General features: G+C 43.5%; 1 protein-coding gene across 50 annotated transcripts in view; it reads left to right on the top strand.

The window, feature by feature from the left end:
• The first annotated feature begins 8,245 nt into the window (after window positions 1-8,245).
• NACA (nascent polypeptide associated complex subunit alpha) overlaps window positions 8,246-25,842 on the top strand; it is a 47,762-nt gene continuing 30,165 nt past the window's right edge. For 6 of the 50 annotated variants that reach the window (XM_078689021.1, XM_078689026.1, XM_078689024.1 and 3 more), the window contains exons 1-7: window positions 8,246-8,373; window positions 11,421-11,492; window positions 16,750-17,166; window positions 23,608-23,670; window positions 24,250-24,333; window positions 24,826-24,948; window positions 25,685-25,768. In XM_078689021.1, the coding sequence (XP_078545147.1) occupies window positions 11,423-11,492; window positions 16,750-17,166; window positions 23,608-23,670; window positions 24,250-24,333; window positions 24,826-24,948; window positions 25,685-25,768 (841 nt within the window). In that variant the 5' untranslated portion in view covers window positions 8,246-8,373; window positions 11,421-11,422. Of the gene's footprint in view, window positions 8,483-11,420; window positions 11,493-16,749; window positions 17,167-23,607; window positions 23,671-24,249; window positions 24,334-24,825; window positions 24,949-25,684; window positions 25,769-25,842 lie in introns of all 50 variants that reach the window. The other 44 variants (XM_078689041.1, XM_078689034.1, XM_078689031.1 and 41 more) reach the window with 32 other exon arrangements.

The raw sequence follows: 25,842 nt of genomic DNA, 5'->3' as shown, positions 1-25,842 counted from the left end.
TTGTACCAGTTTCTACTGGACATCCTTGGTGCACTTATATTGTTTGACTCAGTGTTCATAGCTGTACTATTGGCCTCTCCTAGTGACTATTACAGCTACTCACACATTTTGCTTTCACTATTTTCTTTTGTGCTCCACAGGGGTGTCATTGACAAAGAGTCATATTGAGCTGCTGTGTTTACCTCGCAATCTCAGGTATAAACCTTGTGCATGAGATATGTATATATATATATCATATGGAAGGATAGGTTTTGCTCAAATGAACCTTTGTGTTTTCCAGCATACTGAATGATGAGGTTACAAGCTCAGCACCCCTGTTAGCTGGCCATCATTATTTTTCTTTACAGGTTAGTGGAAGTATGGGTACCAAGGGACAATAAGAGAGAGAGAGAAATGGTGAAAGATTCCCTTAGTAATTATTTCTCTTCTTTATGTCTTACAGGTCTCCCTCCCTGCTGTCCCCATCCTTCCCTTCCCCCACTTAACCACCCTTTAGTCTGTGTATTATTATTATCCAGACTTGGGGCTGTTGAGAGGAGGACCACTAAGAGCATCAGTTCGATCCTGATGATACGTTCAGGCCTGGGACACTGTGCCACATTCTGCAGAGGAGCACTTCTGTTGGCATTGTCATGGAATGCAATGCACTGTGACTAAGATGCAGACAGGCTTAATCGGATCTCTATCGTGCAAAGGACGGTAGCTCACTCTACATCAGACCGGCTTCCTGGCACATCATACCCAGGTTTGGTGGGCTTAGGCTATCCCAAAGGAACTGGCAGAGGGTAATACCACTATGCTCTCGATAGTATAGGAAGTGTTAGGTAGGAGTATAACCACATAGTAACGTTATCATGGTTGAATTATGTATCTTTTTCACCATTCTTGTAATGCTGGTTACAATGCTTTGTTTCATCTGCCTAATAATTTTGGAGCTCATGCTTTCTATACAAGAATACGATTGTTTCAATAAATGTTTGAAAAGCAATTTTTGTATCTTTTTCCTGTTCACCATGGCCATGCAAAAGTAACAACAAAAGGGTAGATCTGTTTCCACAATTTCCTAGGGGAAGAAGAATGTCCATGTTCGAGGTTGCTGATACCATCTGATACCCTGGTAAGGTTAGGGGATCTGATAGGGCATTGTGAGCGGACTAGGAATTAGGCCAACATTTATTGATGAGACGTGTAAACTGAGTGTTCATATTCTGAAGTTCTTGTTGTCCAGATACACAGTTGTACCTAATTCTTTGGAACTGTGTAACGTGATGCCACCAACATCCAGGGTCAGGTACTTATTTAATGGGTCTCCTGTGTAGTCTTGCATGTGCCCTAGGTCCACTTTTTGCCTTGTGTGGAGGTGACTGTGGTGTTAGATTAATCCCCCTCCAAGACCGACCCATGCAGGTAAGAGAGGTGGGCATGAGGTGGGGGGGTTAGGCAGACACCAAGATAAAATTAAGCAAATAATTCATTTTCCCTTCACCGTCGTCTGTTGAATCCCCCCTCGCCCCACCGCCCCATCGATCTTACCTGCACGGTACATCAAAATATGCATTTCACACATAGAACAAAAGTGCATACAGTTATAAGTGTTCTGTGAGTATTCTGTCAACCACCCAAATGTCATGCATACCTGCTCTAATTAAAACATATAAATAATGAGTTCGCTAATTGCTAAAATTTTAGACCCATCTTATGTATAAACCCATCTGCAAGTAAATATCTGCTTAGACTAAAAATTATATGAGATGATATTTCACATTTCAGTACTCTTAAGGCTTCCTCATATTTCCTAAATGCCAGGTTTTCACAGAGTGGGTGTATTAATTTATTTCTATTCTTCTCATAAGCCGTTCAAAAAAACAAGATATGTGCAATGTTTTCTGTTTGGCCTTAGGTGCACAAAGTGCAAATGTCTTAATCAGACTTGCTACCCAGCTTCCATTTAGAAGTGTATGCTCTAATTTGGAAAATTATCAAAATGATGTGTACAGTATTGTTGCCAGATGGGGTTGAATATTCCTCAGTAGCGGGGCTTGGCTTGATGGTGAGAAATTGTGCCGTCAGTCTGCCTAAGCTTGGGTTGCAGTGTTGGGTATTCATAACATATTCCTAATATATTAACTTTAGGTGTTTCTTGGAGCTATGTGATAGTGTAGGAAGTGACCAGCTCAAGGCCACCCGGGTCACTACAGACCACCTCTCTGCCTTCCATTCTGAATGAAGAGCCAAAGAAACAGTGGAGAATGTACACCAATAATCATTTATCAGTATACGCTAGGCCTGGGTGTAGTTTTGCCACGTGGAACTCTGCGAAGTTACGCAAGTGGTGGAGTACAGGGAGAACTGCCATTCGCACTGGTCTTCCTGCCACTCTGGTAGAAATTCTAACTGAGCAGCGGTTTTCATTCACAAACTTACCATTCGAGAGCACGAGCGTAGAAATAACTCTGCTGTACTATGCGTAGCTGAGTTTTCTGGACTCCGCGGAGCGCAGAAAACTCTGTGAATGAAGCGGAGCTCACCGCCCAGGCCTAGTATACGCTCAGAGCGGGGATCCATCTGCACAGTCTTGTAAGAGTACTACAGAGGGAACTGAGGAATAGTAAGCATAAAGATACATTATGTACATTGCATGGTTAGCTAAGAACACGCCCACAGTGGAATTTTCCAACAGATGTGGCCAGACAGCGTAAGGAAAAAAAAAAGTTTTCTTCTCTCATATCTTGCACAGTTCATGAGACTCTCAAGGCTGTTCCATCCTGCTGCGATCAAACTGCCAGACAGATGCGAGAGGTTCTTTATATAGGGAAAAATATGCACTGGCACAGGCAGTTCTTCATTACAGAAACAAAACTTAGCAAAGGGTATTTCTCGGAACAGAGAAGGATTACTTTCAAACCTCACACAAAATGGAGTCTGAAAAAGAAAACGGCGCTGCGAATCCTAACTTATAAATGGCATTACGAGAGCATCAACGAGCATAAACGAACAAGCCCTCCTTTTAGCATGAGCTAAAGACATTTTCTATTATGAAAAAACAGGGAAAACAGGCACATATTCGGGGTAACTGTAACATCATCAGAAGTGGACGGAGCCTAAAAATCGAAAATGCAATCAAGGTGAAGCTATGGGCACACTGTACAGTCAACATCAGAAATTGGGACAGCAAGGAGGGATGAGACCTCAAATATTCCCTCATCTCTATTCATAAGACCATCGATATCAACTTGGAGCATCATAGCGGCATTCGTAACATGGGCTGATATTTTCTGTTTGGGCATTAAAATAGTGGCACAATAGGAACAACAAAGGGGGAGGCATTGAATGAGAATACAACCGAATAATAATACTGCTCTTAAATAAATTATTTCCTTGAGAATCCAACCCCAATTACCCAAAAGTTACTAACTCCAATTTCCATTTTCCATCTCCTTGACGTTTTCGATGATGTCCATAATGAGTTGTGTTATATTTTTTCCAAATTCTCTATGCCAACAACACACTGGTCGCCAATTATTGAGCATACCCCATCACTCTTTGCCAAGATAAAATCCACTGCATATCTAGTCTGTTCCGAATATGCACGCATGCTTTCTAACTGAGTAGTAATGTCTATCAAGGCTGCCACTGTGTTGTTGGATAGAATCTGCAACTTACATCCAAAATATTCTCTAGCTTTTTCACCCCTGGCCATGGCAGTACCACCCATTGTAAAGATGGAGGAGAGAATGTACGCAAATGTGATACTATTACTATAGCTGTTAACTTCCAAGTCTGTTACCCCTTCACAAAATTATTTTGTTAGTGTTCTTTTTACCTATATTGTTCTAGGTTGAGCATATTTACATGGAACACCCAAAGGCAGTACCATTCCGAGAGCCACATCATCAGTACCATTATAGACATTGAAATAAATCCCACTGGACAGAAAGAAAAACCCCGGATGTGCATAAATCGGCCCTTCATAATTCACTGCAGCATATCTGGAATTCATTCCCGAAGTGCTTGAATATTTATTATTCACTAGAGAAAGGGTGTTTTTATACAGTATTGTCCCTGAGCAATTGATGTACAAAGTATCTGTACTGTTTACTACGGGGCAACAAGCAGGGTAATAACCAGCCTCTCTGGGTACTGTCAACTCCTTGTAATGCCAATCCACTAGTGTTAAATTATGTGCTTCCATATAAAAATGATCACAATATGTATTGTTATCACAACCCGGATAACCCTTACCCTGTGGTTTTTGATGATACAAATTCTTCTTCCTCTGAAAATTCTTAATCAGGACAAAGTCCCCAGGTTGGATGCTCTGGCCAGGTCCTTCTGGTTTAGGAGGTAAGATGTCTCGCACCTGTTGGTAAATAGAACTTAAACTTTCTGTTAATTGTCCAAGATAATCAAGCCCAGACATTTGCTGGGCGTCCAAAAATGACTTTGTAGGGTGATAAGCCAGTTCTAGAATGTTCTGTAGCCCTTTTTGACAAAAGAGCCAATGGAAGTGCATTTGGCCATCTCAACCCTGTCGTCTCTTGAATTTTTGCCAATTTCAGTTTTAATATTCCGTTATACTTCTAAAAAAGACAAGCTGACTGCGGGTGATTGACGGCATGGACCTTCTGCTCAATATGCAAACCTTTACAAATTAGCCTAATCACTTTCCCATTAAAATGAGATCTGTTATCACACCAGATAATTCTGGGCATTCCGAATCGTGGGAAGTACTCTTTAATGAGCACCTCTGCAGTTGTGGTGGCAGTATTATCTTTAGTGGGTTAAGCCTCAACTCATTTACTGAATGTGCATATAACCACTAGGGCATACTTGAGATTGTTACAACGTTCTAGCTCAATGAAGTCCACCTGGAGGACTTCAAGGGGAAATGTAGGTAGTGCAAAGTTACCGGATGGTGTGGGGGTACCTTTTCCTGGATTGTGCCTCAAGTATATCATGCAACTTTTCACTAAATGTGTAGAGATCTTGGAAATATTATCATTACACCAAACCGGGGCCAATAATTTACAAATACCTTTTGCACTGATATGAGCTGGACCATGAGCCATTGTAACCACAGGGAGTACATATGCATCGGGTAACATCCATTTCTGTTCTCCAGACAAATCAATCCAACACCCTTCATCATTTAAACATGCTGTAATCGCTTGCCACACCGCCACTTCTTCTATTGTGGCCTCACTTTGTATCTCATTCACACTCTCAACCGTGTTTTCAAACATGGCGTTCTCAGGAATCCATCTAGCTGGGCCTGCCACCAATATTCTCTTCATCTTACTCTGAGCCGTTTCTTTGGCAGTCTGATCTGTGCACACATTCCCTCTGCCTACGTCATCTGTCACTTTCTTGAGGGCACTACACTTCACAATAGCCATTTTCTTAGGAAGTGTTAGTGCAGATAACAATCATAATATCAGGTGTCCATGTTGCATCTTAGTACCATGGGAGGTAAGGAACCCTCTCCCTGCCCACAGGTGCCCAAAATTTTACGCAACCCCGAATGTATACTGACTGTCTGTGTAAATATTGACAACAAACCCCTCGCTCAATTCACTAGCTTGTATAAGGTCAAAGAGTTCTCCTGCCTGCACGGATTGAGAGGGGACCCGTGATGTGTCGACTACTGTACCCAATGTAGTGATAGCATAAGCTGCAGTGGTGGTGCCATCTGGTAATTTAAAACAAGAGCAATCAACATATAGTTCTCCTTGGAGATCAGACAAGGGAACATCAGTCAAGGCTACCCTTTCGTCTCTTCCTCTGTTCGAAAAATACAGTCATGTTTGTCGATTGCATCGTTCTCTGAAGGGAGGGGTGGTAACGTGGCTGGATGCAGAGTGGCCCATCTTTTAATTGTGGTATGCTTAGCAAACAATGTCAATTCATAGCTGGTAAGACATGCACTGGTGAGGTGCTGTGTCCTTGTTTTATTCAAAAGTATATCCACAGCATGGGGTCCCATAACTGTGAGGTCAGTATCAAGTATGAGTTCATCCGATTGTCTAATTGAAGTGTCCACGGCCGCGACCGCTCGCAGACTGCTCGGAAAGGCCCTTGCGACAGGATCGAGCACAGAAGAGAAATAAGCGCAAGTTCTCTGTCTAACCCCAAATGTTTGGGTCAAGACAGAAAGAGCACAACCAGCCATCTGGTGGACATACAACACAGTTTCCTATAAGCAGGTGTGCCTAGCACTGGAGCAGAGCAAAGTGCAGCTTTTAATTGTTCAAAAGATTGCTGACAATCTGTTGTCCTAAGCAAAGGCTCATGCACTGCTTTAGTTGTTAATGCAAGCAGAGGTTTGATTAGTAAGGAATAGTTAAGGATCCACTGCCGGTGGTGTCCCAGAGTGATGTGGTGGTGTCCCAGAGTGATGGTGGTGTCCCAGAGTGATGTGGTGGTGTCCTAGAGTGATGTGGCGCTGTCCTCGAGTGATGTGGTGGTGATGAGATGAGCGAACAAAAAGGCGGGACGGAAGTGCTGTTTGTGGAGAGAGTGGGTTTTTTTGCATACAAAATGTAAGAAGTAAAGGAAACAATGGACGTGTTCGGGCGCGTACAGTTAAATAAAAAAACATTAAGAAAATAAACATAATAGACGCATTAAAAACTCATAGGCACGAGGTCAAGTAGTCAGTCACACAAAGCTGAAAATCACAAAAAGATGACAGAAAGAAAAGGGGGGACGGAAGTGCTGTTTGTGTAGAGAGTGTTTTTTGTTGCATACTAAATGTAAGAAGGAAAGGAAATAATGAATGTGTTTGGGCGCGTAAAGTTAAATAAAAAAACATTGCAAGTAAAAACAAGAGCTGCGAGCTATCATAAACTGTGACATACAGCTGCGAAAGTGGTAATTGAAATACACGATATCGTAAACATGCAAGAAGGTGGAAAAAAGATGTTAGGTATAAGACTTACGATATCGTAAACATGCAAGACGGTGGAAAAAAGATATTAGGTATAACACTTTTCTAAATCCTTATTTCAAAAGTGCACCGTGAGCTGCGAAGTATACAGTGACACGCTCTAAGTAAAAATGCGAACAAGCTCTCGGCATTGCTGTGGCGGGGGGCGGGGGAGCGGGAGCGCATACCTTTGAAGTCTGATGCAGGGGGAGGGGGAGCGGCAGCCTTTGAAGTCTGATGCTGAAGCACAGACAAATCGTGGGCTGTTGCATAATGTTGAAAACATGTGGATGTGTATTTTGACAAAACATCCGATTCGTTAATCACGGATGCACTGCTCCCAAAAAAACCTGTCTTTTCATGTGTGTTCACAGGAGTGCCTAATAAGTAGCACAAAAGCTCCAGTTTAATTCAAGAATATATTTTTGGGGGTGAATGCATTTAAATAGATGTAAGCAAGTGTCCAAAAGTTTATTTCGAGTAACAGTGAGAAACACAGCGCTTTAGCATACATTTCTGTGATAATATGGACGTGAAAATATTGTTGCCCTATGGTTCCCGTGAGATTTGTTGTTTAGTAACAAAATGAACAGCATTTATAGTTGACAAATATTAATGGGGGACCAAAGTGAAAAGAAAAAAAATTGCATCCCATGTAAGTACAAGCTCTCGGCATTGCTGTGGGGGAGGGGGGAGGGGCGGGAGCAGGAGCGCATTCCTTTGAAGTCTGATGGGGTGGGCAGGAAGCGGAAGCCTTTGAAGTCTGCTGCCAAGGCACAGACAAATAGTGGTGTGTGACATGGCTGGCGTTGTGCACGTGCCTGTCTCACATGAACTGTGTCTAATCCGCCGCTTTGGTAGACTTTTCGGACCGCTTAGTACAAGCTCGCCGGAGCTATGCGCAAGCGCATTGGCTCAGGCGAGACCTAAAAACGACTCGTTGGGAAAATGAGCCTGTGAAAAAAGATGTTTTATATATGATTATTTACGTTAAACCCTTCCACTTAAAACTACATGACAGCACGGATGACTGAAAACATAGACTTAAAATATGTAGTAGCAAATACCTATACATTAAAACGTATATGTCAAGTAACTTGGAAGTGAATTTCTCTGCTCATCTTCCAAACCGTTTACGTCCATGTCGGCTTTGCCTGCCGTCTGATGAGTAAATTAACGCTTTCGTACTTAATTACTCTTTTACACACTCCTAAGCCGGTGGAATGCACGACCCTTCCAAGATGTCCGCTAGTAGTAGTTTCACGTGCGTCGGTTCACTTGTCCGCCCGTCAATTGGCACGTAGTTTGTCCCTTTTCTATTACCATAGGTAAGAAGCTGTCAGGCGGTGACCTGGAAGTAGAATCTTCCTGCCTGTTTCCATTTCCTGGCCGCAGTAGAGCGCAGGCTCCTCTTTCTTCAGCCATCTTGGATCTGAGGTCCTCACACAGTAAGTGTCTCTTGTCACCATCTGTGCCCATCTGCTCACCAGCTGCGTCTGCATCTTACCTGTGGGGTGCCTAGTGGCAGTGCGAGCCGTGGGGACCAGGTGGAGGCCGGTATGGAGCACGTCAGTGGTTCTTACGGGGTAGAAAGTCTTGCTGGAAAGTGGCAGAGGGAGAGGGGCAGCGGGAGATGGGGACCCGGTGAACTGCGAACCACAAGTGCTGTCAAAGGTTGGCTTAGTTTGCAGGCGCGGAGGGCACGTGGAGCGGCTACATTTTGGCGAAGGCACTGGTCTTTTTCTTTCTGGTGGAACTTGTACCAGTCCTTATAGATTTGGAGTACTTGATTCTTGGGGTGGGATTTCTCACACGCTCTGGATTCTGGTACTGGCCCAGTGGTTAGGCGATCTTGTCAACACTTGCCTTTTTTCTGTTAGAAGTTTAATTGCTATAGTGTCTTACGGAGAGATGGCAGTGTCATATATAGGTGTCTTGCCGAGCATTTTGGGTGTTCTGTTGTAGTTTTAATTTAGGTTATCGAGTTTGTGTGATGCTGACGCATTGGGTGTGGTGTGCTTGGCTTTTCACCAATGGGAGTGGTGTGTGTGTGTATAAGTGTTGTCACTGTCTCTTATTGTATTGATAGAAGTGATGGTGTAAGCCAAATGTCTTAATGCCGTGTGTTAGACGCCTGCTTGGGCAGACACATTGGGTGTGGTGTGCTTGGCTTTTCACCAATGGGAGTGGTGTGTGTGTGTATAAGTGTTGTCACTGTCTCTTATTGTATTGATAGAAGCGATGGTGTAAGCCAAATGTCTTAATGCTGTGTGTTAGACGCCTGCTTTGGCAGGCACTTTTTTTATAATTACATCTTTGCTTTGGTGTTGCCTTGGTAAGGGGGTTAGCTCTTCATGCTACTCCGTTACTAGTGGTTGTGTGCCAGAGTGTTGTGTAGCACAAAGCCTGGTGCTTAATCTGTGTCATTGTACATTCGGGGGGAGGGGGGGGTTGCTGGTGTTAAGGGTGTTTGATTTTAGTGAGGGTCTTTGTGTAGTGGTGGGTGTGAGGTTTTGGGAGAAAGTCTTGACAGTGCTTTTAAGCGCACAGTGGGGTCTTTGGGAGAGTGGGACCGGTAGTGTGCATTTGGGACGGTTTCAATCATACTGCCTTTGGAGGGGCACGCAGGGTTCTGCAGTTTCTATACTTATAGAAGGAAGATATGTAGCATGTTTTTCTTGTTCAGGCTATAAGACTGATTTCGCATGAAAAACTGGTAACCAAACAAAAGTTTATCTAGTTTTGTAGTTTGAAAACTGGTATCATGTAATTAAAGATGAGCCTTATTGGTTAGAGACTCTAATGCCCAGTATAAGGTAACCCTCATTTCTCAAGGATCATCTCATTTAACTGGACCCAAAGGGCTCCAAAGTCCTGGATTCAGTTTATCTGAGAAATTCAGGAGTTCAAGAAGACAAGTAAATCCAAGGTATGACATACTGTGATTACACTTTATTGTTTGGAACTCGCTTGTCTGGTAGTAATTGGTAACAAGTAATACTGTATTATGATTAGTTTGCGTCTGAGGTGCAGGTTGTCCTGAAAGCTAGTTGCCCCAGGAATTTGAGTAGCTGAAAATGTACAGACCACCCTGTTCACTCCCAAGCTTTTTTTCCAAACCATTACACAGCTGGTGCTTTATTCATAGATTTGTCCATAGAGGCAAGGTTTGGTTAGGAGCAACCTTCACTTACCCTTGCGGGCAGGCTTGGCGCACGATTTGAGACGTCCACACAACAGTGCATGTTGTTTTTGTGCTTGTATTAGACGTATGCCTGCGTGTTCTTGATCCCTGGCACTAAGGGGCGTATTTGCAAGCCCCTTGCGCTGCCGATGCGTCACTTTTTTCCCATTTTAAAAGTGACTCACCGGCGGTGCAAGTGGCATGTAAATAAGCCCCTAAATCCATATCCTAAATTATCTTAAATGGCTTGTCACTGTTCGCTATGCAAGAAAACATTTTCCTTTGTAAAAAGTTTGCATCTGATTGGATTACCAGTTTTAGTTGGCTTTTATTAATACGGTGTGTAAGCCTAGTTGATTTTGTTAGGCCAAAATGTTTTGTTTGATTTTTCTTTTAGATGAAGAGTATGGGGTTGCCTTTTGTCCTTGCAGCTCATGGTGAGATGTACATGGGCCAACTCGGGGGCCTGTACTTGTGTTAGCAGTGCAATTTTATGATGAACAGTGCGCCTCTGGACTTGGGAAGTAGTTGGATTGTAGTGCACTTCAAAACTCGTATTTCTAATTTTTACGTAGAACTGTATCCGCTCACTCGTTGCAATGAATCGTGCCTTCGATTATACTTTAGACGGCCACCCTTCGGGAAGTTAGTATTCATGCTTCTACCAATGGCTCATTGTTTAGTTATCAGTTACTTGAAGTAAGCAAACATATCTTTGCTTTGACAGTTGCAGCCTAGAACCAGACTCTGCTCGTCTTGATTTCAGAATACCTACTTTTAATGCCAACATATTTTGGTCTGGCGAAAGTGAGCGATTACCTAACCAATAAAACTATATTAAATAAGAATTGCACTCGCAGAAAGGCCACAGACTCATTTCATTACACGGGGCCCTGAAACACCTCATTTCATATAGCGGGAAGTTCTGGAATTTAGCACTTTTTGTTTGTCCGTTTGTGAATCCTGATTTACTGAGCATATGACATGTGAGGAACAGTTCTAAAATACGACAAATCACTATTTGCTGTCTGCCTTCTGTTAATCATATTGGAGATATCTTCTTTTAAAATTATCAGCCAACCCTCTCGGTTTTGTCAGTGGGTTCTTTTCTGTGGAAACAATCCATGATCTACATTTTGGATGCGTTACAATGTTGTCTTCTTTTCTGTGCCCCCTTTACTACCCTCCTTGTGTTGTACGAGAGAGATTCTGCAGTGTATGCTTTTTTTGATTCAACCTTGGATAAGTGTAAACCTGGAGGGGAATCACATTTGACTAATAACCGAGGCCCATTTTTTCTGTTATTCTCAGAAATGCCTGGTGAAGCCACGGAAACCGTACCTGCCACGGAGCAGGAACTGCATCAGCCGCAGGTTGAGACAGGTACACTTGCTATTGTTTCTTCAGGATCTTTTGTGAATCTGCGTTTTCAGAGCATGTGTTGTGGAGCGCTTTGCTGGATTCAAATCTTTCCATTTTTAGGGCGCAGGCTTGCCACCTTGAAACGTTTTACCACCGTCTGCTAAAGACATAGTGCATGTTGGCAGCTGAACATTTTGGGCCTTATTTACAAGGAACTGACGCATCTGCATACATGCGTAAGTTTCCTTGCGCCAGAGCCAAATAAAATGACGCAACTCCAGCACTGCGCTACAACAGATAGGTGAGTCCCTTTCAAAAAGCCCATTCCTTATGCCTGGTCTTAGCAGCCGTGGGGATTTTGACTCAGTGAAGGCGTAGTGACGCAGTGAAATGTTAATTTCACAACGTCAGTTCTATATGGCTTTTTGCGTGGGAACGCTCACCCTGCATACATTATACCTGAAGCAGGTATAATGTGGCGTAGGGCATTACAGCGTGACTTGGGTCCCTAGATGCGTCGCATTGTGGATGGGCTACAACGTGGCACATTGTTTACGTGTCCATTGCAACACAAAAGTGTTGCAAGGTGTTTGTAAATATGCCCCTTTGTTTTATAGCATTACAAATGATAAACAAAATGAAGTTAAACGCAAAAATGCTCGCAGCACTTAAACATCCCTTTTTACAGTCACCATTAGCTGTGGTCTAAGATCTCTTGTCTCGAATACATTAAATGTATACATATAATGGACTTTGAGTCAGCTCTTTGTTCTTGATTAGTTGACTTTCTTATTGTCCTGCTTCTTATTCAATCGCTTTCCTCCGTATTCTTCTTTTCTCTCCTCTGGAACAATTATTCCTTACTATAATCTGTTTGGGTAACTTGTGTCATTACACTGCACTCGGGAAATGACTTTTTTTCCATTTTCTTTTAGCACTGCATGGGTGTAAGTGCATGATTTTCCTTGCTTTCATGTTCCCTCCCCGAAGCTATTCCATTGCTTCCCCCTGCTCATCTTTTTTCTTATCTTTTTTAATGTTAATGTACCCAAGCCTGTAATATTGAAACAGTAAATAAAAATGACATCTGCTGTATGACATATGCGATACATGTGTGATGACTCGTGCACGCCCATGCACCATTGTACCCTTTTTACTCTTGAGCATTGGAAATAGCAAATTTTTTTTTGTCTGTTTTCTTGATGATGATTTTCATAGGGGGGGGTGGAAATGGCGAAGCCAATAGATAGGCATTGGCTAAACCAAAAGACAGGACTAGCTGACATTGCCAAGGCTTACATAAAATCATTTGTTACTTTTTGTCGTTGACATGTAAAAGTTATGTCGGTTCGTGTCCGCTTCTTAAACCGTGTTGCCAATACCTCTTCATTAACGTTCAATAGGCTACCAAACAACTTAAAAACACAAAAATGTCTGTATTCCTTAGTTTGGTTGTCTTCTAAGCGAGTGGAGGGTTTTTGTGATTTTAATGACGGTTGCTTGGTCTCTTTTGGTATCTTAGCTCGCACAATATAAATGACCACTTTGCACTGTTATAACTGCTTACTATTCATATTTCACGCAGCTCACTGCCATTTTTTGTGTAAGTAAATGTGCTGCTGACCAAACTATATTACTGAACTTGTCTGTGCAGTATGCCTTAGTGGTCAGGAGAGCTTTGGATTGGACATTCGGTGATTGTCCCTGGACAATCACCGATTGCCCTTGATGGGAACTGTAGCCATAAAGTTTGAAATGGTGTTGTCTGATTTAGTTCGGAAACAGGCATTCCAAATCACTCGCACATCATAAATCAACCTTGGAAGAATTCTCGCCAAGGACTAATGGTATATGTGACTTTGAATGTGGTTTTAAAAGTAACCAGTTAACTAACCCCAATGAGTGACAAATATGATTCTCAAAATGGGCTGTAAAAATGATTTGATGCTGGCGTATCAGCTGCGAGTGGTCCTTTGAATGCCAATTGAGGCTTCAAACTTTATTTGGCGTCAATCTGCCTTCAGTGTTACTTAGATACTCTCAACCGTATGTCTTTATTTTTTTTTTTTTTTGCAAAGCTTCACTTTTTATCTGTTTTAATACTCTTAGCTCAATGAAGTGTTAATGTGCTTGTTTGGTTAATGTCAGTTTGGCACATGCCTCTGAAATCTGTGCTGTTTGTAACATGAGTGTTATGTGGAAACGCGCAAGCGCTTAACAAATTCTTGGTTCACATGGCTCATCCGTCGTCTTTATTATCCTTGTATTTTTCTTTCCAAGTTGGTTGGAATTGACTTGGCCATATAGAAAGAGAAGTAGCCTATCCGTATAACATATTTTTTTTTAGACTTGGTGTATTTCATGTTGCTTTCCCAACCAGTTTATCTATTTTTCGTGGTTTAACCAGTGCAAATCTTTGGAAATATTTTGGTGCTCTTTCAAGTCCTAACTGCAAAAGAGACGTACTGGCGTGTTTATTTTTACACTGTGGGTAATTTTTGCAATTTCCAACTTTGTGTAGGATGTGATTTTTCTACGTGTCTAAAGCCCGTTTGCGCCCTTACATGGTTTTTAGTTTTGAGGTTTAAAAAAAAAATGTTGGGTTTGGTGGCGACGTGTGCTTTGTAAGTAGAACTGAGGTTGGTATTTTTGGAGATTCTATGGAGCAGCTGTCATGATTATGTTGCAGTAAGTTGTCAACCAGCACCAGGGGGAGGTAGACACGCCGTAGCTGAAGTGACAGTAGCAGTTGCATATTCCCAAGCATTTACAACGGAGAACTCAGTGGTGGCAGACGCAGCTTCCCAGGGTGAGGTTGGGCCATTTTATGACCATGTTGAACCTTTAGGTATGTCAACTGATTATGGTGAGAAGAGTGCGAATATGCTTCTGTGCATCTTTGTGGAAACAGCTTTCTGTATACTTGTCGCCTCCTCTGCCTCTTAGTCACAGGGACCTCCTCGCCAGTTTCCTGCTTACCCTTTCTTGGAAATGGGCAGCGCTTCTACAAGGATGGTACTTTTTCTAAATCATTTTTCTTATCTGTTATGCAATTTTCTTTATAGTGTGCCGGTATTCCTACCTGTCAATTATCTTGAGTGGTGAACAGCGTGTCAGATATTGTCATTGTTAAATTTTTACAAACTGCAAGTTCTTTTGCTAGCTTTGGTACATGGCTGGCTTGTTATACTTTCTGTTAAATGCTGATTTTGAGAAATAATTTTTTGCTCAGCATTGCTGTAAGCTGACTGGAGGAATGTACTAATATGTTTGTAACCTAGTCTACAGTGTTGGGACAAGACAGCATGTTTTTCTACATCTTAGTGGTACCAGATCATTTGTGATACCCGATAATTGCCCTTTCCTCACTTTCCAGCTATTGAATCCAGACCATGCCGGTTCCCAAATGTGGTGACTTGCATTTAAGGCGAATGGTGTGACCATCAATTTAGCACTTAAATTCTCATTCATACAATATTATTTCTCTAGTTTGCCTACTCTGCATGGTTACCACGTCCAGATTATCAAGCTCATGGAAGAATCGCTGTTAATTCAAGTATATAACCAGTTACACTTTCTTATGTGGCAGTAACCTCTGCCTATATATAAGTGCCTCCACTGGTTGCCTTTGAAAGCGAGGCTTAAGTATTTTGTGGTCTTCTTAGCCTAAAAATCGTATATGCTTGTGACACTTCTCACTACTGCTCAGAAAAGATTGACACTTTGCTACTTTTTCAGTTTCAAGTTGTTAGTTGTTTTGATTTTTGAGATCTATATTTTCTTTGTTTAATTCACATACAAAGGAACATAAATATATCCTTTTGTAGATGCAGCTCAGACCTCTTGGCATTTATCCTTAGAAGCAGCGGACTTTGCACGTCTCTGAAGCTGTCTGTTGAGAACCCGACTGAATTGATGGGCAATGCGGTGTATTTTGAACACAGATACACATTTTAGTTTTTTGAAGAAATATGCACAGAGCATTAGAACAGTATACAACATCAATAATTGCGATCACATGACGTTTGCTATATAAAGTAACAGCTAAAATGCAAAGTCATGGCAGAATGTCACTTGTTTCTGAAGTAAGCGGAGTCTGCAAGATGGAGGTTGAAACAAGCACGTGTCGGGCTTTCTGGGATGTTTTAAACATTGTTGCATATATTCTAGCCCGCGTTTGCTGTCTCCAGTACAAACTTCAGTATAATAAAAAGCACCCAGTCTTTCGCTTGCTTTGGTAGCCGTAAGGCCGTGTTAAGCAGAGCAGCGGTCCTTGTCTGTGGCGACTAGCTGCCATGTTTCCCGACGGGCTGCAATTTGAAGAGTTGGATAATAGTGCTACTGTCTGGTGGGTGCGGTCTTGGACCTCTGTAAAGCTATAGTGCGGGTCAGCACACAGTGAACAATAGAAGTGCACACTCTGCTTGGAGAGTCAAGTGACCTGTGCAAATCCTCCTTTGTTCCTGGGTGTCTGGTTTTGTCACTTGTTAAACGGGGACAGCACTACCTCAACTTTTTTAAAATTAAATGATTTTCATTTAGGCACTTGCAGTACTTCGCTTAATTGTGGGATGCATTGTGAAACATCCCTGTATGGTTTTATTTTTTAAGAAATTATGGGTTTTGTGTTGTAATACGTCTATAACGTATTACAACACTGCTTGCCTTTCTACTTGACTTATGCACAACTGGACTCATGTAATTGAATTTAGCTCCTTGTGGTTACCCAGCAGCAGTATAGTTCATAGTGAAAACTTTGCAAGGCATATAGAATTCTGGGTTATAAGAAAGTTCGGTATGTGACCGAACAGACTGCTTAGCTGTGCATGAAGTGACATATAGTTGAGTCCCAGCAGACTGATGAAGCTGTTGATTCTTCCTAATACAAATAAGCTTGTCCTAAACTGACAATAGTTTTTAAGAGGGAATTGAACATTTTTTGTCCACTTTGTTGCATTACATGTTTACTGCAATAACGCATTTGATTGGGAACGGTTTAATAAACTAGTGCACATGGGCTACAAAATCTAATGGAATGCAGATTTAGCAATGTTCCACCGGCAGCTCGGAGAACGGTGTACCTATTTTGAATAGACTAAAAAGACCATACTTGCTCCATGCCAACAATTGTTGGTGATAAAATGGTTACAGCCCCAGACGCTTTGCATTCATGGTCGGTGTCTATTAATTCTGTCCCTGCACTGGTGTTTCACAAGTGCCCATCTGTGTGTATGTGTCCAGTTGTTTTACAGGATGTCTTACTTTACTTTTCCTTTAGCATCTGCGACCGCTTCCTCACCAGCTGAGTTGCCTGCTGCTGAGCTCTCTGCTGCGGCACCTGTGGTGCCTGTGGCTGCCGCAGTGTCTCCGCTGTCTCCTGCAGCACTTGATGTGCCTGTGGCACCTGCTGCACCTGCACTCCAGGCTCCTGAACTTCCTGCTGCAGCCCCTGAACTTCCTGCTGCATCTCCTGAACTTCCTGCTGCAGCTTCCGAACTTCCTGCTGCAACTGCTGATGTTTCTAAACTCCCAATTTCTGCTCCCTTGGCATCTGCAAACTCTGACTCTGCACCTGAACCCTCTGCTTCTATGCAGCCTGACTCTGAAACAGCTACTCTCTCTGATACTTCAGCAGCCGCACTATCTTTTGCAGAATCTGCAGCCCCTGTGCCAGCTTCTCCAGTGAAAGTTCCAGGTACCTTCCTCGCACTAACCCTACTCTTGCAATTGTGCGTGGCACCACTTACGGAATAAAAAAACCTGTGATTCGTGGTCATGGGTCCCTGCTTGACAGCATGGGGTCTTTTCACTGGTAAGCTTTGGGGAGCCAAGAAGGATTTCCTCAAGATTGGTTAAATCAGGGTTCGAGGCATATGGGCTGCAGATGGTACATTTATGAATAGATCGCCATCTGGTGTTGGGCTCGGATGATTGCACTTTGTTTTTCTTCTGGAGAAGTCTTTGTCGTCATAGGTGACTCCTCCTCTCGGTGTTAGTGCGCATGGGCATCGGCTCCATCCTTAGATTGTTTTTTTCCGCCATCGGGTTCGGATGAGGATCGAAGCGCTCCGGACCGACATCAACAAAGAAGGTTATAACCGGCGCGTATTCCTTTCCAAATCGACGGTATCGTTATCGAACGCGACTTCACTCCATACCGACGCGATTCGAAGGACGACGACTACGGGAAACTCGACGTAGTCCAGCCCGTGGTCCATGGAAAGGACTCCATTCAAAAAATGTCCAACGTGTGGTGCTAAGTTCCCACACAAGGACCTACACGAAGTGTGCAACCTCTGCTTGTCCCCTGAACACGAATCCAGGGACTGTGAGGCCTGTGCAGCGTTCTCGTCAAAGTCGACGATTAGAAACCGTCGAGCCCGAAGACACGAGGTATCGAGAATGCAGTCACAAGCAATCCCGGAGCTGTTCGAGGACCAGCAACCAGAAGAGGAGGAAGAAGAGGCCGACGAGGCGGGGTCAGAAGCGGACGAGTCCGACGTCGAGGAAATCGACGTCCAACAAACCGTGAGTGACGACGTCCCTTTACCGAAAAACAGACCCCGCACGGTGTCGACCCCGCCCTCGAGCCCGGTCAGACAACCGAAAAAAGTTTCCAACGCCCCGCCTTCGAGCCCGGCAACGAAACAGAAACCGAAACACTCGGTCCCCCATCATAGTGGTTCCGATAAACCAACCACATCGACACCGAAGCACCAAGTCAAGGAAAGTCGAAGCAGTCCATGTCGACACCGAAGCACGCTTCGGCGCCGAAAACACCCTCGACACCGGGGACATCTTCGATACCGAAGAAGTCGGATCCGAACAAAACTTCGGCACCGAAAATACAAATGGACATTTCAAAGAAAAGACACCTTTCGGAACCGAAAACTGCGGTACCGACACAGGAACACGGAACGGATCCTAAACAAAAGACTTTGTTTATTGACCCAAAGACTGGCAAGGTAGTCACAGAGCTACCTAAAAAGAGGAAACATGAACATTTGGACGACAAGGCTCATCCAAAGAAGAGAACAATGGGGACGAATACAACTCCTCCCCCTTCTCCCAAACCTCACACACCATCTCCGCCTATTCCTCACAATAGGCCAGATATTCCTCCCACACGTCCATCTACACCTACAACAGATGGAGAAAGTGACACAGGGGAGGGGGGACACCCTGGGGATGATGAGGACACAATCCCAGAGGAGGCAGACCCATGGGAGGAGTATAATGTGGGATCAGGTAATGATACCGACCTTGAGTCATATCCCTCAAAACCTTCACCTCCTGATGACAATACTGGGTTTGCACAACTCATTACTAGAGCAGCAACATTTCATAAGGTAGACCTACATACAGAACCTCTAGTACAGGACTTCTTATTAGAGACACTACCTACTGCACAAAGAACATCAGGAACACTACCAATGCTAAAAGGCCTTCTCAGTCATACATCAGAGATATTCAAAGACCCAGTGAGGGCTAGGGTATTGAACCCAAGAATTGATAAAAAATATAGGGCAGCTCCAAAAGACCCAATATACATTGAAGGACAAATTCCTCTAGACTCACTAGTGGTCACAAACGCTCGCAAGAGAGCAAACTCTTTATCTACGGGAGAAGCGCCACCTCCTGACAAGGAGTCTAAACTAATAGATGCCTCTGGCAAGAGAGTAGCATCTCAAGCGGCAAACAGTTGGCGCATAGCTAATACGCAAGCACTACTTGCAAGGTATGACAGAGCGCATTATGATGAGTTAGAAACACTCATCAAACATCTCCCTAAAGAACATCAAAAGAGAGCTGATCAACTTATACAAGAAGGGAAGTTAATTACTAACACTTCAATAAAGTGCGCCCTAGACGCGGCAGAAACTGCGGCAAGGTCGACAAATACAAGCATCATGCTAAGGAGACATGCATGGCTCAGAGTGTCAGGATTCAAACAAGAGGTACAAACCTCGTTACTTAATCAACCTTTTGATGGGAAAACACTTTTTGGCACAGGGACAGATGAGGCCCTAGAAAAAATGAAAAAGGATACAGAAACGGCTAAATCAATGGGAGCATTGCAGCAGCCGACACAAAGAGGTTCCTTTCGTAGATCCACCTATAGAGGAGGATCCAAAAGTACAGGTACAAACCAACAGCAAACCTCTTTTACACCTACATCACCCAGAGGTAATTCTAGAGGTGGATACAGGGGTAACAACAACAAGGGTAGAGGTCGCGGAAACAACAACAACCGCAACTCTCCAACCCCAAAACAGTGACTTCATAGAGCTTCCCCCAGACCATATAACACCGGTAGGGGGACGCCTATCACAGTTCCTACCTGTCTGGGAAAACATCACATCAGACAAGTGGGTAAGACAAATTATCCAACATGGTTATTGCCTAGAACTCACAGCTACCCCACCAAACATCCCCCCCAAACAGCGTCCAATGAAACAAGATCACCTGACACTGTTAAAACAGGAAGTAATATCACTGCTAGAAAAGCATGCCATAGAGAAGGTTCCACAGCACCAACAGGGAACAGGAGTATACTCACTATACTTCCTAATCCCCAAAAAGGACGGGTCTCTAAGGCCAATACTGGACCTAAGACCTCTCAACGCATACATAAATTCGGAACATTTCCACATGGTCACGCTCCAACAAGTACTTCCTTTACTGAAGAAAGGGGACTTTCTTTCTACACTGGATCTAAAAGACGCTTACTTTCATATCCCTATTCACAAAGCCCACAGGAAATACCTCCGGTTTGTGGTAGAAGGACAACATTATCAGTTCAAAGTCCTCCCATTTGGTGTCACGACGGCACCAAGAGTGTTCACAAAATGCCTGGCAGTGGTAGCAGCTCACCTAAGAAGACAACAAATTCATGTCTTCCCATACTTGGACGACTGGCTAATAAAAGCCAGGTCGCAAGAGGAGTGTCTGCAACACACACAAAAGACAATTCAGCTACTACACCAGCTAGGGTTCACGGTGAACTACACAAAGTCACACCTACAACCAAACAAAGTTCAACAATATCTGGGGGCTACCATAGACACAGAAAAAGCCAAAGTGTACCCCAACCCAATAAGAGTCCAAGCAATGCTTACAATCATTCAGAGATTTCAGCCACAACACTCACTAACAGCAAGAGTGTTCATGCAGCTACTAGGCATGATGTCATCCTGCATACTGCTAATACCATATGCAAAACTACAAATGCGTCCGCTACAAGAATGCTTAGCGACACAGTGGAATCAGGCTCAAGGACAGATTACGGATCTGGTGTTGGTAGACGACCGCACACACCGCTCTCTGAAGTGGTGGAACAGAACAAACATTACCAAGGGGCGGTCGTTCCTAGAGCCAATTCCACAGGTGACAATAACAGCAGACGCATCGCTCACCGGATGGGGAGCACATATGGACAAATACACAGTACAAGGAAGGTGGAGTGTGCAGGAAAAAACACTGCACATCAACTATCTAGAACTACTGGCAGTGTTTCTAGCATTGAAAGCCTTTCAGATACATGTTATCCACAAAGCAGTCCTGATCAGAACAGACAACATGACAGCAATGTATTATATTCAAAAACAGGGGGGGGCGCACTCTCTCCAATTATCCAGACTAGCACAGGAGATTTGGAGATGGGCCATTCCTCAAAACATCTATCTGTTAGCCGAACACCTACCAGGAGTTCAAAACCAGATAGCAGACATCTTAAGCAGACAGTCGGAACAAATACACGAATGGGAACTGCACCAACAAATACTGCAGCCATTCTTCCAAAGATGGGGACAACCAGAGATAGACCTATTTGCCACTCATCAGAACGCAAAATGCCAAAGCTTCGCGTCCAGGTACCCACATCGCCTGTCGCAGGGCAATGCGTTATGGATAAATTGGTCCAACAAATTTGCATACGCTTTTCCCCCTCTCCCACTAATCCCATTAGTGGTCAGGAAACTGCAACAACATTCAATGACCATGATACTAGTAGCACCCACGTGGGCAAGACAGCCGTGGTTCACCACGCTCCTGCAACTCTCACAAGTGCCACATCAAAAGCTACGAATTCTACCCATGCACCTTACACAGAACCATGGAGAGATAATGCACCCAGATCCAACTCAATTGAACTTAGCGATCTGGCTCCTGAAATCCTAGAATTTGGGTACTTAGATCTCCCCCCAAATTGCATGGAAATAATTAAACAAGCGAGACGTCCAACCACCAGAGCATGCTATGCAGCTAAGTGGAAGAGGTTTGCTATACACTGCACTGATAACAATATCAACCCTCTAGACGTATCAACAAGGGAGATTATTTGCTACTTGTTACACTTACAGCAATGTAATCTAGCGTACACATCTATCAGAGTACATCTAGCAGCTATAGCAGCATACCTACAAAACAGGCAGCGCATATCACTGTTCAGAGTACCAGCGATAAAAGCATTTATGGAAGGTCTTAAAAGAGTCATTCCACCAAGATTACCACCTGCCCCAGTCTGGAACCTCAACGTAGTACTCACCAGACTAATGGGGCCACCCTTCGAACCTATGCATAGGTGCGAAATACAATTCCTTACATGGAAGGTGGCATTCCTTATAGCCATTACCTCACTCAGAAGAGTAAGCGAGTTACAGGCATTAACAATACAAGAACCATTCCTACAGATACACCAGAATAAAGTGGTTCTTAGAACAAACCCAAAGTTCTTGCCTAAAGTAATTTCAGCATTCCACATCAATCAGCCAGTGGAATTACCAGTCTTCTTTCCAAAGCCACAGACGGTGGCAGAAAGGGCTCTACATACACTAGATGTTAAAAGAGCCATTTCATACTACATAGAAAGAACACAAGGCTTCAGGAAAACTAAACAACTGTTTGTAGCATTTTCCCCAACACATAAGGGCAATCCTATCTCTAAAGCAGGCATCGCAAGATGGATTGTAAGATGCATACAAATATGTTACATTAAAGCAAAGAGAACATTAACTGTTCCTCCTAGAGCTCATTCCACAAGAAAACTAGGAGCATCTATGGCATTCTTAGGGAACATTCCCCTAGATGACATATGTAGAGCAGCAACTTGGTCTACACCACATACATTCACAAAGCACTACTGTGTTGATGTACAGGCTGCACAACAAGCCAGAGTGGGCCAAGCTGTATTAAAAACTCTATTTCAGACAGTTGCGACAGACACTGGTGACCACCGCTAGGGAGGTAACTGCTGTACAATCTATTCATAAATGTACCATCTGCAGCCCATATGCCTCGAACGGAATATGCTACTTACCAGTATGCATCTGTTCTTGGCATAGAGGGCTGCAGAGTGGTACATGCCCTCCCTGCCTCCCCGGAAACCTGTGTCTGTCCCAACATTATCTTATTTAGATACATTTACATGGGCATATCTTTATGTACTACACTACACTACTCCATCTAACCCTACTATGGCAAAACAATCTAAGGATGGAGCCGATGCCCATGCGCACTAACACCGAGAGGAGGAGTCACCTATGACGACAAAGACTTCTCCAGAAGAAAAACAAAGTGCAATCATCCGAGCCCAACACCAGATGGCGATCTATTCATAAATGTACCACTCTGCAGCCCTCTATGCCAAGAACAGATGCATACTGGTAAGTAGCATATTCCTTTTTTCCTTAGGGTTAATAACTTTTATGGAACTTTGGGTGCATGTGTGGAAATCTTTTTAATAAATACTAAACGTGTCCCCTGTTTGTTGAAACAGTTCTGTGGCTTCCACTACGTAGTTTGGTTGTGGTTTTTCCATTCTTCTGTCGCGTTTTGTGTGGTTTTTCTGGCTTTTGATATTACCGCAATGAGGTTAGACTACTTGATTTGGGTCGTAAGCACAGATGGCTTTCTCTTGCACTGCACTCGTAGGACTTGTATATATTTTTTTAGAATCCCTCTCAGTAGATTACAGGCCTTAAACTTGTCTCCAGCCTTTTTATATGTAACTGGGCTCACTTTCATAATATTCCCCTTTTTACCCAAGCTGTTTGAGCACAGTAGAGCAAAGGAATTGTTAACCTGACCACTGTCTCTGTTCAAACTTGAGTGTAACTACCTCGTGCTCTTTCCATAGTGACTGTTCCAGCTGATGCCTCGGTAGCTCCTGATTTGACAGACTCTGCTCCTCCGGCCACAGGTATCCTAAATGTGAACGAGTATTTCCTTCACACACCCTTATCCCTTGTTGGTGTAACAAACTTATGGTGTATTGCCTTTCCCTTTTGCTGTTTAAAGGACAATCCTTTAAAAGCATTTGTTTTTTCCTCTTCTTTTGCTTGTTCGCACAGTGGTGCTTGGGGCATTAACAAACAGACTCCATCTTGTTCTCAATAAGCCACAATGTTTGTTTAAAGGAAAACGCCATTCTTGGTGGTGGTGTTTTTTTTTTTGGGGGGGCCGCGGAAAGCATACTAGTAGTGGACTTATCTTATGAACGGATCGACCTGGTGTATGTGTTCGGAGCTTTGTCTTTAACACACACACTCTGAACACCTTCCTGTTGGTTCTATTGGATGGCATTTGCACGCCTTCAGTGCATCCACAGCAAATGTTCACCAGCATTGCAACTTCTTCGGTCTGCATTGTAGCGACTTCGTGGGAGTTGGATTGCACATAGGCCTACTCACTGAGGAGGTTGTCCAACTCTTTAAAAAGCTCATTATTGCTATAACTGCTTCTTCATTACTTCCGCTTGCTTTTTCTTTTGTCCTTGCAGTAACGTCCCCTCCTGCTGGTGCTCCCGCAGCACCCCATGTCCCTGATGTTGCAGCACCTGAACCTGTTCCTGCAGTATCTTCAGGTATCCTGTCTGACTAACATTCTCCTCACCCTGGTGTTGCTTTATTGGGGTTGTGTGCGGTGCTCCTAATGGAATTAAGTAGCTTGTCTATACATGGCACATTTTGTCCATGATCACAAGGTCTTTTGCACCAGAAATCAGTATATGAACTTGCCAGAGTTAATGTGCTGTTTTTAACCTGCATGGTCACTTGAGGTTTTCAATATTTAATATAACCTGGGAGAAGGTTTTTTCATGGCGTGCGGCATGTACACTGTTATTAATCTCACACCACACTTTCTCTTCCATTTAAAGCTGTTGCTTATATCTAGGTTTCCCTAATTGAAAAGGGTTTCCCAAGTGAGAGGCAATGTTTACATCACATAGCTAACCTTCCTGTAATGCCTTGCTCATTCAGTGCTCTACATATACTTGGTAGATGCACATACTCACTTGGCGAGTTTCTTTACTCTTATCTTTGTTTCGGTAAATGATTTTCTTCCTTGGCTCCAGCACCTCCTTCCCCACCTGCTAGTGCTCCTGTAGCAGCTTCTGTCCCTGCCTCTCAACCAGCAGCCGCGACTTTTGCTGCAGTGGCGGCAGCGCCAGCAAAAACTTCTCCAGCTAAATCTACAGGTATTTAGTTTGCACTAACTTACTTTGATGCCAAGTGATTTGTATTTCTCTTTAATATGTTCTTACATGATCCCTTACGCTAACCAAGGATGTTTGATACTGCAGTGAGTGAACACCTGCATGAAAGGACTTTTCTGCTCTAAGCCTTTGGTTCTAGCTCCCTGGTGTTCATTGATATTTTTGGTTGTCATAAGTCTGATCACAGGGACTCTTACATGTTCATTCAACATGCACACTAGTTTCCTATTGGCGTTAATATGAATCCAGGCATATTTGAATGTATTAGGTGTACATGCACCAACTTAGGCTGAACTTCATGTTTTTAACGGTATGGAGATCTTGAGCTCGAGAAGCAATTTCATTTACAGACTGTGTGTACGTTTTGTTTGTTATTAAATCCTACGGAGACTTCGAAAAATAACTCCTTCATGCAACTGTTAAAGGACTACTTTCTTTTGGGTATGTCAGTTGCTTTTCCCAGAACCTCTCTCTAACACTACACTTTGTACGCACCTTCCTGTTGGTTCTATTGGATGGCATTTGCACGCCTTCAGTTCATCCACAGCAAATGTTCGCCAGCATTGCGACTTCCTCAGTCTGCATTGTAGCGACTTCGTGGGTGTTAGATTGCACATGGGCCTACTCACTGAGGAGGTTGTCCAACTCTTCCAAAAGCTCATGACTGATAGAACTGCTTCTTCATTACTTCCACTTGCTTTTTCTTTTGTCCCTGCAGTACCTTCCCCTCCTGCTGGTTCTCCCGCAGCACCCCCTGTCCCTGATGTTGCAGCACCTGAACCTGTTCCTGCAGTATCTTCAGGTATCCTGTCTGACTAACATCCTCCTCACCCTGGTGTTGCTTTATTGGGGTTGTGTGCGGTGCAGCTGGTTTTA

This window comes from Lissotriton helveticus, chromosome 1_1 (assembly GCF_964261635.1).
Source record: "Lissotriton helveticus chromosome 1_1, aLisHel1.1, whole genome shotgun sequence".
NCBI lineage: Eukaryota > Metazoa > Chordata > Amphibia > Caudata > Salamandridae > Lissotriton > Lissotriton helveticus.
This window is presented reverse-complemented; position numbering and strand designations above follow the sequence as displayed.